General features: G+C 37.5%; 1 protein-coding gene across 1 annotated transcript in view; it reads left to right on the top strand.

Annotated features, from left to right (window-relative positions):
* Window positions 1-6,286, top strand: part of ZFAT (zinc finger and AT-hook domain containing) — an 80,670-nt gene extending 74,384 nt beyond the window's left edge. The window contains exon 16 of the mRNA XM_015856355.2: window positions 5,684-6,286. Coding sequence (XP_015711841.1) covers window positions 5,684-5,923 — 240 coding nt within the window. The 3' untranslated portion in view covers window positions 5,924-6,286. The remainder of the gene's footprint in view (window positions 1-5,683) is intronic.
* Window positions 6,287-13,185: the final 6,899 nt, after the last annotated feature.

Genomic DNA, 13,185 nt, shown 5'->3' with positions numbered 1-13,185 from the left:
CCAGTCCAACTGTCCATCTATCACCAGTATTTCCCAGTAAGTGGCACTCTTTAGTGTCACATCTACACATTTCTTGAACACCTTCAGGGTTGGTGACTCCACCACCTCCTTGGGCAGCCTGTTCCAGTGCCTGACCACTCTTAAAGAGAAGTTTTTCCTAATGTCCAGTCTGAGGGTATTGTGCTTGCTCAACTCCTTTGTCTGCTTACTGTTTCATGTTTTATGATGAAATTATAAGACCTTTGTATGTGAAATACTTTTTGCACTTAGAATACCTGATAGAGTTCAGATCCTGGTCCAAAGCACTATACTAATGCTAACAACGAAGAGCAGCTGTTGGCTCACTTTCTCTTTTTCTCCCATTCAAAAACACAGACAAGAGTGATCTTAGTACCTCTGCAGCTTGGAATTCAGCTCTGTTCCTGAAAAGCACAGTGACACGTTTTCAGCCTGGACTTCTAAATACCTTGATCTCAAGAGCAAGTGTATGAATTGTTTGCTAACCAGACAGATTTTTGTCAAGCTTAGGAAAACACTGGTTTTTTGTGCATTTCACACTTCATTTTAGTTCCTTTCATCATTTCAGTCTGTGATCTCTTTAGGCTCTGGTAAAATCCTACCATGGCAACAGCCGCTTTTTTCAACATGACAGCAGAAGTAATGCGTAGCAAGGATTACATATCAGCTTGCAGATGATCACAGAACAGAATTTTATGGCATAACACATCTTCAAAAGTAAGCATCTAATAATATTACTGTGGCTGTCATGTTAACCGTTACTGCATGTTGCACCTCAGGAACACTCATATTTTAATCTGGCTCTGATTTGTACCTACTTGATCCTGGGCACACTGTTCATCCTGAAAATTTGTTAATTCACAGGGCTATATATGTGCTGATTATCAAGACTGATCTTCCTTCAGCACACGGAACAGTTTGTTCTTTAACTCAGGGATGCCAGCAAATGAAAGTTTTATTTGAGGCACTTTGGGTCCCCATTTTCTTAGTTTCGGTGAAGTTGTTGTCATCTGCATAACATATAGGTAACATTTTTTATCAACATCAGTGCCCTCTTTCAGATCTCTTGAAATTGGGGCGTTGTTGCCTTACTTCTTCAGAGGAAAATCTGATGATAAAACATTCTGCCAGACAAGAGATGTTGCCAATCACAGTCTCTTAGTCAGGATTTATTTGACCAGCCAAAGGATAAAGCTTCTTAAAAATGTACTTCACCAGTATGAAGATTTATTTGCCACTTTGCATTTTTAATTTTATGCAACTTCAGTCTTGCATATTGATTTTTCCTATTATTCTGAAATGATTGTTCGCCAGATTGTTGAGATTCATTGATTGAGATTCATGTGATAAAATTAAACCGTTTTTCTCTGCATCTGTGTGTTTTTCATACAATATGTCTGTGTGTAAACTAGAACAGAGAGAGTTCTGATAATTCCAATGGCCCCAAACAAAATGGCAGAGGTAGTCCAGCAGGCAGTGACGTAAGCTGGGACGTCACGTATCCAGGTGCCCTCTATGATCTAGAATGCTTCTAATCACTGTTTTCAGCTTTTCAGTTGATAACATGTACATTTACTTACTGTGGTTTCCTAAAATATAAATACAGTCTTCTGTAACCTAGTGTAAGATTCTGAATTCCTGCAGTATCGGTTTAACTCTTCTTCGTTGTGGTAAAATCAAGGCACAGATTATGCCGAGGATTGTGAATCAAACCCAGCAAGGTTGTTTTGAGCATGTGAATCTGGAATTCGTGTTGACTGCAATGAAAAATGTAGATACTCATTATTTCTATGAGCTATAGAATAAGAAAGCAGCCTTGGCAGTTTATGTATTTCTATTTTTTCTCCTTTTTTATGGAAATGAAAAAGTATATTTTGGCATATTAATGGCTTGAGTTAATATATCTCAAAATATAAATTACTTGTTTTGTTTTACAGGAAGAAGTTCCTCTAAATGTATCCATTTTTTGTCATTTAGATAGTGCTTGGCTATTTGCATTTAGATCTTGAGATAATTTAGAAATCTTGGTCTTCTTGTATAGGCGTGGGGGCTGAGGACCCATCAATTTCTGTGAGGAAACACTCTAAGCCAGTCAAGAATATTTATGCAGGTACTAAATTGGTTTAGTATACCAGCTGTGTGTGGCTTCAGATTCTTGCTGGCATTCTCTAGCAAAGTATATGCAGGCAGATGCTTTTCAGCTGGCTCTTGAACAGAAAAGAGGTCATGGATGCTACTCTTCAAAAGATCTCATTTGCCACCAAAAGGAACTGAGTGTAGTAACTTCATTCAGTCTCATGGCAACTGTCCCACTGTTTCATCAGTTTGAGGGATGTAAATTAACGTTTTGAGATTATTCCCGGTGGAACAATCTAACAGGAACCAAGCAGAAGCATGTAAACATTGGACTGATTTGAAATGTAAATGTCCAAAATGAAGTGGTAATTTGTCAAACTAAAAGGATTACAGATAACTGTCCAAAAAAGATACTGGAAGCTAGAAAAGCCAGAAATAAGCACATTAGTCTTCTTTACCTTGCTTGACAAGGGCATAAATCCACATTGATAAAGGCAGACAGGGAAGTTAAATGAACTTTCTTTATTGGCCATTTTAATTTCAAAAGCATATAAAACTGAACAAGTATTAGATTCTTGTTATTTAATTGAATGAGATTCTGGTTTCATCTCATTTTCGTGTCAACTGTGCTTTGTTTGTCTTCCTTTGTTCATTATTTATGTACACTCTCAGAACTATTTTTAAAATTATTTATGGATTCTGATTTAAGTGACTAAAGTGAGACCATACAAGATCTTTTTCAGACTGTGTTGTGCATCCTTGCAGCTCTTAGCAAAGTAGTGTAATTTTTCTGGCCCGAGGCGTGTTGTCAGAGGATTATGTATCATGCACTAATACCAGAGAAGTTACTGTGCATTACATAATTAAAAAGCCAACTTTTAGACACCTCGTTCTGTACATGTGTGAAGATCTGTAGCATCAAGGACTTTATCTGTGAGCTGACTTAAGAACAAGATGTGAGATTTTAATTGTCTTGACATTTTTAACTGCAGCTTCCTATCCAACTCCACTGGTGATTAGACTTCTGTCCTCCTGTTCTGATCTTCTTTAGTAGATGTTGTGTGGAGCCTTCCGTTTCAAGCAGGAGCCACCACTGGAGCAGGTAGCCTCAGGAAAGAGAGTGAAACAGTTACAAAAAAAGGAGTGCTGTCTGAATTCAAGAAATTCTTAGTGATTATGCAGCAGTTGGAGTCGTTGTTTGTGTTGAAAAAGGCTTATAGGAATATTAGAAGAAAAGTGTTATGTTGCTTTTAGTCGTTTAGTTTGTTCAGGTATGCTTGGTAAAAGATGCCGAAGATGGACTGGGCTTTACCCTTATCCCCTAGCTTTATCCCTATAATCTGAATGCTGTGCAACAAAGCCAGAGTCAGCATTAGAAGCTGTGATTGTGCTGTTGAGGTAAGGTAAATGGCACTGCTAAGGTTCTCTTTACGTTTGATCTTTTACCAGTTAAGATCCACTTATGTTTCATCATTGTACCACAAACGTACTGACTCTTGGACCTCTGAATAATTTAACACCTGAACATACTTGTTATTCTTTGAGAAAGAGCTTTGTAAAGCTCGATGAATTGAGTGAAAGCTCAATGTGATATGAAATCCTACGGGGGTCTGTGTGTGTCTGAAATCTTCCTGATCTATCAGATACTTAAAACATGGAAGAAAAAAACAAAACCCCACAAAACAGTCAGTATGCAAAAATGGGAATGGTTGCTTAGTGAAGTGTAAAATAAATAAATAAAAGAACATACAGAATTTCTCCTTGACAGTCTCTAGGGAGTCTGGCACATGCTTGAACACTCTTCCCCTGTTCCCACTCTTCTCCTAAGCAGTGATACTGAACTTCTTTCTTGGACTCCATTGCTCTAACAATACTGCTTAGAAATCAATGTAGTAAAAAGGGGGAGAGGAGAACTTTTGTATCAGTTTCTGATTGAAAAAAAAAAAAAAAAGCCTGTTACAGATCTGTGTGTATGTAATTTAGTGGACTCCGCAAAGAGAGGAATCTGTCATACTTATCTTTTAAAACCTCTTGTGACTTCAGTGCAGCCAGGAGCACAGCATGCGCTGCTCTGAGGTACAAGGGTCACACTGAAATCTAGTAAACTGATAATTTATTGATCCCGTGTTCTCTTCATATTACCCTTTCTGTGATTGTTGGATATGCCATCAAGTTTTGCTTTCTGCAAAGGTATGTAGGTGAACCACGGGTCTGTGTTCGTGCTCTGTTGTTGGTGATAAATATATATTTTGTTCGTGATTTATAGGTAAGTTGGTGATTTATAGATCCATTCGATGATGTGAAGAAAGTATTTCTGTAGAGATTGCTTCTAGAGATTCAGTCAGCTACTTTCTTGCAGTGACAAATAAACATCATTTATCTCTGGAAGTTCATTTCATAAAGCATTTTCTAAGCCTAAATGAAAAAGAACTAGGCCTTAGCAAAAACTACCCATTTTCCAAATAGGAAAAAAAGAGAACAGCTAATTAACTGCATGTTGCAGATGCAAGTGGGTTGGTATTTATGCTCCAGCAAGTAAGCCAGCCCTCTTCAATGAAGAAGGGGAGTGGTATTATGCTGAAAACACCTAACAGATGCCTTTGTATGTATCTTGTGCATGTAAAAATTGCTATCCCATTCTGTCCCCAAAAGAATATTATAATTAGTATTTGTTAGAATCAGTTTCCTCCTCCTAACTTAGTCTTCTAATGTGTTGTTACTGGTCTGGAACATTATGCATTGACAGGTTGTATGGATCCAGTGAAGAGCTAAGTTTCAATCTTGAATTCTGCTGTGTACTGTAGTCTCAGTATAATTTACAAATAGTTGAGTTCTTAATTTGATACCAAAAGCTGCTGCACATCTTTCTTTTTTGACAAAAAGTAAAATGCTTATTAAAAGCAATTTTCAGTTGCTTCTCTCAGTATTCTTTCAGTAATGTAAAAATTAGTACCTCACATGCAGGTGTTAGGGGTGCATTTCAGCTAAACTTAAATTTCACAGTTTTCTAATAAATTACTCCATTATGTTGTGGTTACAGTGACTGTTGTTATAGCTTACAATGATCAACAATCTGTTGGGTAAAAAACTGAGAATTGATCTGTGGTCTATTGGGTGGCAACACTGCCTGCCCACAGCAGGGGAGTTGGATCCAGATGATGTTTTAAGATGATTATTAAGGATTTCAACCCAAGCCATTCTGTGATTATTCTGTTATAAATGTGGATGTCTTTAATGTGGTTTTGGATGGATTCTCATATCGTTAATACTGGAGGAGCTGTTTGACTTTTGGTTTATTTAAATAATAGCAGTTTTCAGTTAATTATGGTGAGAGATTAAAGCTGTTTCAAGAGACCTACGTTCCTGTAACTTCGTAGTTCTTCATGCATGTAACTGAAATAATGGATTACTGCTCTCAGTATTTTGTGTGTCTGAACACCTATTAAAAGTAATCGTTATGAATTTTGTGTAAAACTGAAATTTTCTTTCAAAAGTTTCTTATGTCTGTTTCAGATTTGCATTAATCATCGCAATAGTGGTTATTTATTGGAAAAGTGAAACTTGTGCTAACACTTCAATTTCTTCCTAGGTAAAAGAAGAGGAGCAATCAACCAATCACACATTGATGATTCAGGAGACTCTGCAGCAGGCCTCAGTGGAGCTGTCTGAACAGCATCACCTGGTAGTCTCATCAGATGAAGTGGAGGGAATTGAGACAGTGACTGTCTACACGCAGGGTGGAGAGGCTTCAGAATTCATTGTTTATGTTCAGGAAGCGATGCAGTCTGTAGAAGAACAACCTGTGGAACAATCTGTGCAGGAGCTCTAAAGAATGGTATTCAAATGAGATGGCTTCTTGTTTTGTGAATGCTAAAACTTGTATTTATTTTCCTAACACAACCAAAAACTAGCAAGCAGTTGGATTTTTTGTTAATTTGTGAGATAAAAGCTTGTTACTTGATACGGCTGGTTGGGTTGAATCAGTAACTTTCAGTACAAAACGACTTTGGACTTCCTTTTTCCTGAAAAAAGTTCTTATTATCAGGAAAAGTTATTCTTCCCCATCTAAGATCTCATTTGATTCCCGTAAATCTCCAAAATATTGTTTGCTCAAAATCATTTTTGACCACAATAGAAATAAACATCAATTAAAACAGCAGATTGTCTAGAAAAGTCCCTCCATCCCACCTTACAGATGAATTTGTGCTTGACTTCAATGGAAATGAAATGGTTGGTTTTGTTCTGGTTTTTCTGGGGGGGAGGATTTTTTTTAAGGAAAAATTGGAAGGACATCTTTTTTAATTTGTATTTGTGAGTTGATTGTTTGGGTGATATTTAAAGCCATATGGCTTTTAATATGTTAATTCAAGGTACCAGTTGTTTTTTAGACAATTGGACAATGACTCTTTCCATCCCACAGAATAAGGAACTGTTCGGTATCATATGATGAAACCAAATGTTTGTCAACTCAATGGAATAGTCTTCAGTTTTGAAGAAAAAATAATATTCAAATTATTTGTAAATGCTATAAAATATGTTTGTTTGTATGTTTTAAAAATATGTTTGTAAATATGGCTGTGTGAAAGAACTTGTACAAAGAGTAAGTAAATACTGACAAAAATTTAAATATTCTTAATTATAAATGTAAATAGTTCCAGATTTTTCTTTGTGAATTTGAATTGTTTCTGATTTAATATTTTTAAATTTGAGCTATAAAAGTTACTAATTAATAATAAAATTGTCATGTTTTCCTTTAATGCTCTAATTACTTAAGTTTTTACTTCCTTTTCACAGCTAAGTAAAGAATGGGTTTTTTTGCATGACTCTGGCATATTATTTGTTCAGTTAGTACTTTCTAATCCGGAAGGTAGTGTAATGAAGTCTAGCAGGAATTATCTATGTAACTGAACTTATTGATGGGCATTCTGAGTGAATAAGTAGAGTAAAGCTTTTAAATACACTCATGTAATGTGTTGAGTTGGTTGCCTACCTCTTGTAAATCTGCTTTTCTACACGTCATGCAAAATTAGAGTGCAAACATTTTGTGGTAGATTCTCTCTTGACTGTGATGATAGGGAATTTAAATTTGTTAATGGAAAACAAATAACCAAATACTTGAAAATTAAGCAGGGTGGTTGCTACATTTCTTCTGTTTCAATCTTGAAAGTGTGTAAGATGTTCTAGGGATGCTAGATTTGTAGGACAGAGATATTTTTTATATATATCTGTTTTTGCCAATTACTGTAACTGGCTGGGACTGATTACATGTCAGTGTTGATTTCAGTAAACTTGATTAGATGAAAAGCGTTCAGTAACAATTGTGATGTAGAAAATTGTTCTCTGTTCCTGCTGGCCACACTATTTCTTATACGGGCCAGGATGCTGTTGGCCTTCTTGGCCACCTGGGCACACTGTCAGCTCATGTTCAGTCAAGCATCGACCAACACCCCCAGGTCCCTTTCCTCTTCACAGTCATCCAGCCACTCAGCCCCAAGCCTATAGCGCTGCATGAGGTGATTGTGGCCAAAGTGCAGGGCCCAGCACTTGGCCTTGTTGAACCTAAATGAATGATGTTACAGATATTCAATAGTTCAAAGAAATGTTTTGAACTCTTAGCAGACAGAGAATTTGGTATGGAAGGGAACTTCTTGGTGCTGTGTTTAGCACCAGAATCAGGATTTGATTTTTGGATTGAGCTGCTTGCCTATAGAAGAGGTTTATCATTTGCTGCACCGTTTCTTGAAGCTTCAGTAAGGTTAATGAAGATATGACAAGTGACCCAATGATGAAATTTAAGTACTCAGCCCTTCTGAAAATCAAGTTCTTAGAATAAAAGCACACTGAAAACTCAAAATTGACCAATTCAGAAGAACTTCTTTCAAATTTGCATCAGTTGTGGAGGCAGGAGGTGGTCTATCAAAGTCTTATGCTTCAAGAGCTAGAAAGCCCTACTTAAATTTGAAGTCTTACATCTGTAAGAACAATAAGGTTCAACTGAGGACAGCACAAGTAGTATTGAATTGAAAAAGATGTTGACTTTTATTTTGCAGTTCTCTTCATCTGAAAGTAATGATTGTTATCAGAGTGCACATAGTGAAGCAGAGTAGAACAGATGCTGTACGCAAAATCACAGTGATTGTTTTTGTTTATTTTATGTTTATTTTGTTGATGCCACATTGCAGTTCTTGCTTTTTGTAGATATGTTTGAGCTGTATCTGAAATGTTAAATAGAGAAGGATACGAGTTCATTTGCAGACCTTGTCGTTGGTAAAAATGTGCTTTCTTTGGGTAATGCTGATATTACAGTCTTTGCTCATAACTCAACAAACTGCAGATGTTCCTTCCCCTTTTATAATCTGATCACAGTGCGGTTACTGAGTTTTACTGTACATGGCTTGACATTTCCAGCTTTTACATCGTTAGCAGGCATCATTTCCATCAATAGTAGCACTACTCTTTTTGTCCTCTTTTTCCTCCTTGAAATGAGAACTTTTTATCTTGGAAGACTTTCATGTCCACTTAGTCATAATTATCTTCTGGCACATTCTGAGAGCATCAAACTTATGACATTAATAGGCAGCATCATCTTCTCTGTTTTAATTCCACAAGGTACAGGTAATTAGTTGTGTGATCTTTCATGCGTCCCTGTTCTCAACTTACCTGTGCTGGGCTTTAGTGATTACAAGTAGTACCACACATTTCAAAGGACAGTTGAAGTTAGAGAGCCATTGTTGTATGTTCCCAACAAAATCCTCTGTTCAAGTTTCTTGTGTTCTCTACAGTTGATGTGGATGAGGCAGAGATAGAAAAGCAACACATTTTTCTCTACTGTTAAACAGAAATGGATGACAATGCTCTACTGATATGCAAACATAATTCTTTTCAGTCCTGCATGATGCAGAACGTCTTTCTCTTGGAGCACCTGGGAGTAAGGCAGCTGACCTCAAAGGCTGCTCTCCTACCCCCAGATTTCATAACAACAACAGAGAACAAAATGATGTAAGACCTGTATGTTTTGTATTCAGAGCTACACCTCACAAGGATGCTTTCGAAAGTAGTAATTGATGAGATGGGTGTGATGGAATCTTAAATAAGAGCAAGATTGCAACATCTATTTCTTAAATCTTAAGCCGATTATTCTTCATTTGAATCCAGTGTAGGACTTGAAATGAGAAATGCTTGCTAGTAGGATATGAAAACGCAAAAGAAACAGCTCTGACAATGCTGTAAATGACCCGTTCTGTAAAAATATTGTTAGAGTCATCTTTGCTAAATGTGGATGAAGGAGGGAAATTATAACCAAAACATCACATGGAGGTCAGCCTGCTTTATCAAATGCTGTGAATTTTTCTGAAAAGCTGGAAATAACTTCATCAGCCTAGGCAAATTAAAAAGGTTGAAAAGATCTTTAGCTCTTGGGAATGAAATCAAACAGGAGAAATTTGTGGAAGCTTCGTTATGATTTCTGCAGTTGAAGGAATATTGTCTTCAGGAAAATAAGGAGTTATTTTATGTTTTGCATCCAAATGAAATTTCATGTAAGTGTATTTTACAGGAACATGCAGGATATATGACACTACAAGCAATCTCATCCATTATATTTTTTATGGGCAAGCAAGGAGTTAAAGGACAAAATATTGTGGTAGATTATAGGGCTAGTCGATATTTTTACAATTTGTTTTGGAAATTAGCCTTAAGAGTATTTATTTTGCTACTTGTATTAGGAGTGAAAATACTTTCTAGAACCTGAAAGGACTTGGGGTACTGAAAACAGCATGTGCAGGTGTTCTCTTTGGGTCTATACAGATTGGTCAAATCCACATTCAGATGGGAATAATCAAGTATTTCCATAAACTAATGGCAATTGAGTAAGTTAAAGAGATCATGATATAGTAGGAAAGGCCCAAGTCAGGAATTCTCCATGTCACTGGGAATGAAATCACATGTCAGTTTTTACCAAAACAGTAATATTTCAAACACTGACATGAAGCTGAATTTGAGATAATCTCTAGAGTAGTTGAAAAACTCATTAGTAGATAAGTGCGAAACTTTCTGTGGCTGTTACGATACAGCTCCTGTGATGCACTTTCTTCTTTGTATATGTGATTTACAGGTCAGGTGATGCAAGTGTAAGGTAGCTGGATCTAGAAATTATTTGATCTCAAATCTAAAACCTGGCACATAAGTATTTTATTTTAGGAACAACCAATCCAAACTGTCAGAATGAGAATTTAAAGGAAAAATAAGTAAACCTGCTCTAGCTGTAGGTGTCCCTGTTCAGAAGTGTTGGACAGATGGCCTTTAAGGGTCCCTCCCAACTCAAACTGTTCTATGATTCTGTGGGTAAGCCACCAGGACTCTTGTCCCCCTGCCCATTCCTCAAAGCAATGCAAGTGTTTTGTCTTAAGCTACATACAAACTTCTGTTTTTTACTTTATTCAGTCTTTTCACAGCCCAGTTGGCTAGTTGTTAGTGTCTGCACTTTATGCTTCAGTTGTTCCAACAAAGACTTGAAGGCATCGAGTGCTCTGAGGCATCAATAAGGTTTTTGCATTAGATGTCAGAATGTCCTATATCACAGCTTGGCATCCAGCCGGATTGTCATTTAATTGCATATTTCCCAGTTGAGCCAAGATCCATCTGAATTGGATGCTCATGCTCAGTCCCTTGTGCTATATATTCAGCAGAACGTGCTCGCCACTTTTGCTGTGCTTTCAGATCTCTTGATGCTCTTTTGTTATGCTGAGTGTGCTGGTCTGTTTTTCAGCCTTTGTTTAAGACAGTTTGCTTTATCCAGATATTCAGAAATTTAAAAGGTTTCTGTGTATTAAAGGACTTGTTCTGTGATGGTAGGTCCTGATTATAAAACAGACAGCACTAAGGCTTGGATCGTGTGATTTACTGCACACTCAAACCATTTCACTAAGGCTGACACCACAAGGGTATATAAAATCATGCTTAAATCACCCTCCCAGTGATTTAGAAGGACTAGTTAAATACCTGCTTTAGAAACTAATAATTGAGTGTATGTGAGCTGGCAATTATGCATGCAGTAATTGCATGTGTTGGGAACATGCATCATGGAAATGGGAACCAGGGGGGGTTATAGTGCTTCTCAGGAGCTTTTGGAGACTGAGGGGAGCAGCCAGAGTGGTTAAAAACAAAATTAGCTATGCATGTCTAGAGATTCTGAAGCATTAGTACGCAAACAACAGAACTAATTTTCCAGTGCCAATGAGTTTGGGAGCTCATTGCCACTAATTGAGTGTTCAGCTGCTCTGTGCATTAAGGTGGGAGCTGCACTGCTGACCCACAGGGTGCCTGACAGACTCAGGAAGGAAGAGATAGAACAGAGATGCAACTTTGCAGAGGTGATTTTTGTGGGGAAAGGCTTTCATCAGTGCAGGATTTTAAATGTAAGCCATGCAACTCTACTTAAGTCCTGTTGATCCTCCTTTGAGGCAGAAGGAGAAGCTCTATGGCCTCCATGTTAGAATCCAGTGTTAACAAATGGAATAAAGCAGTTAGACCCTACTGCATGATGGACTTGTAAGTGCTACTGGAATACGAATGCTTAGGAATAATTACCTTTAACATTTAAACATGTCCTATGCTCTCTGTGGCCTTTATGTAGCTGCAAAGCACAAATACAAGCCAATCCAAGTACATTCATACCAACCTTGTTGTGTGTTAAGTCGTTTGAACAGTGTTTCCCTAAACACTTTTTAGATCTGTCGTGCAAAACTGGAGCTTCATTTTTAAGGCCCAAATTAAGTTGTTCGGCATTAAAATGGTGCCTGGAAAATCAATTAATCTCTACATTTAAAGCTTTGGTATTGGAAGAGATCTTCCATGCTAAGTATCTGTGCTAAACCTGAGATCTCAGTGAAATTCTGAAATGGAAATGTTGCCTTAATGCAAAGTAAACAACTGTGTTATTTCTAATCTGCTTATTAATTGCTCCCACACAACTAATGCAGTGGGCTGCAGCTGGATTCATCCCAATTAATCCTTTGCAAGCTTGCAAATGTATTTTCTCAGCATATTCGTCTACCACTGTAAATTAGAAACTTCAGTCTTCTCAGATCCTGCTCCACCCAGACCCTTGGTGACCTTTCTGTTTGTGTACCATCAACACTAGCTACAGTCGTTTTCTCATTAGGAACCTTCCATTGATCTATTCATTGTAAAAGGCTGCTAACTCTTACTGATGAGGTACCTTTGGCATAGTGCATCTCACTCTCATTTTCACTGTTATCAGCCACAATGTTGGGGGTCATGCATTTCATAACATAACTTTCTTGGTACATAAGTAGATCATGTTACTGTTAATTTCAGTTAGCATTTCCTTGCTTTGGCAACAACTCTCAGGATATACAGCAGCTAATCTGCATCTGCTCCATGCATTGCTCTTCTGCCTTGGCAACAGCGCCTTCTATGCTGCTTTACCTGTGCTTTGACTGACTGATGAAGCTGAGGTGTGAGCCATTTCATCTGAAGAGGGTCAGCATGTACCAGTGGATAGGACCACTCTGCACTCTCAATGCAGCACATGTTAAAAGGTGTGAATTCTATTCTACTAGAAGATTTTATAGTTCACAGAACTTCTTCATGGATTTTGGTTCCAGAGACTTCATTTTTTTTCCCTTAATTCTTTTGCAGAAGTCATTTTCATTTGAGAGCTCACTTGAGCCTTTCTTCCACAACCATCATTAATACACAAAACTGATAATTACACTCTGATGAGTGTAATTTGCTTGGTTTTCAGAAGTGGTAAGAGGAGACAGCAAAGACATTAAATACATATAAATATTTGCAAGGATTTCAGATGATCTAAAAAACTTTCATATCATTTCTAGCAAGTGGGCCAGAATAACTGAAGTTATTCCGTAGCCTTCATAGCCTTAAGTCTTGATAAATGAGAGATCCTTCTCCTCAAGGTCCCTGCAAAGCATCATCCATTGATTGCTGGACTGGATGGTCTAAGTGGTCTTCTCCCACCTTAATGATTCTATGCTAAGTGTTGGGACAGACTCAGGGCTCATTCCCACTTTGACATTGGAAAGCAGAGCAGTCTGGATGAGTATGAAA

This window comes from Coturnix japonica, chromosome 2 (genome assembly GCF_001577835.2).
Source record: "Coturnix japonica isolate 7356 chromosome 2, Coturnix japonica 2.1, whole genome shotgun sequence".
Lineage (NCBI taxonomy): Eukaryota > Metazoa > Chordata > Aves > Galliformes > Phasianidae > Coturnix > Coturnix japonica.
This window is presented reverse-complemented; position numbering and strand designations above follow the sequence as displayed.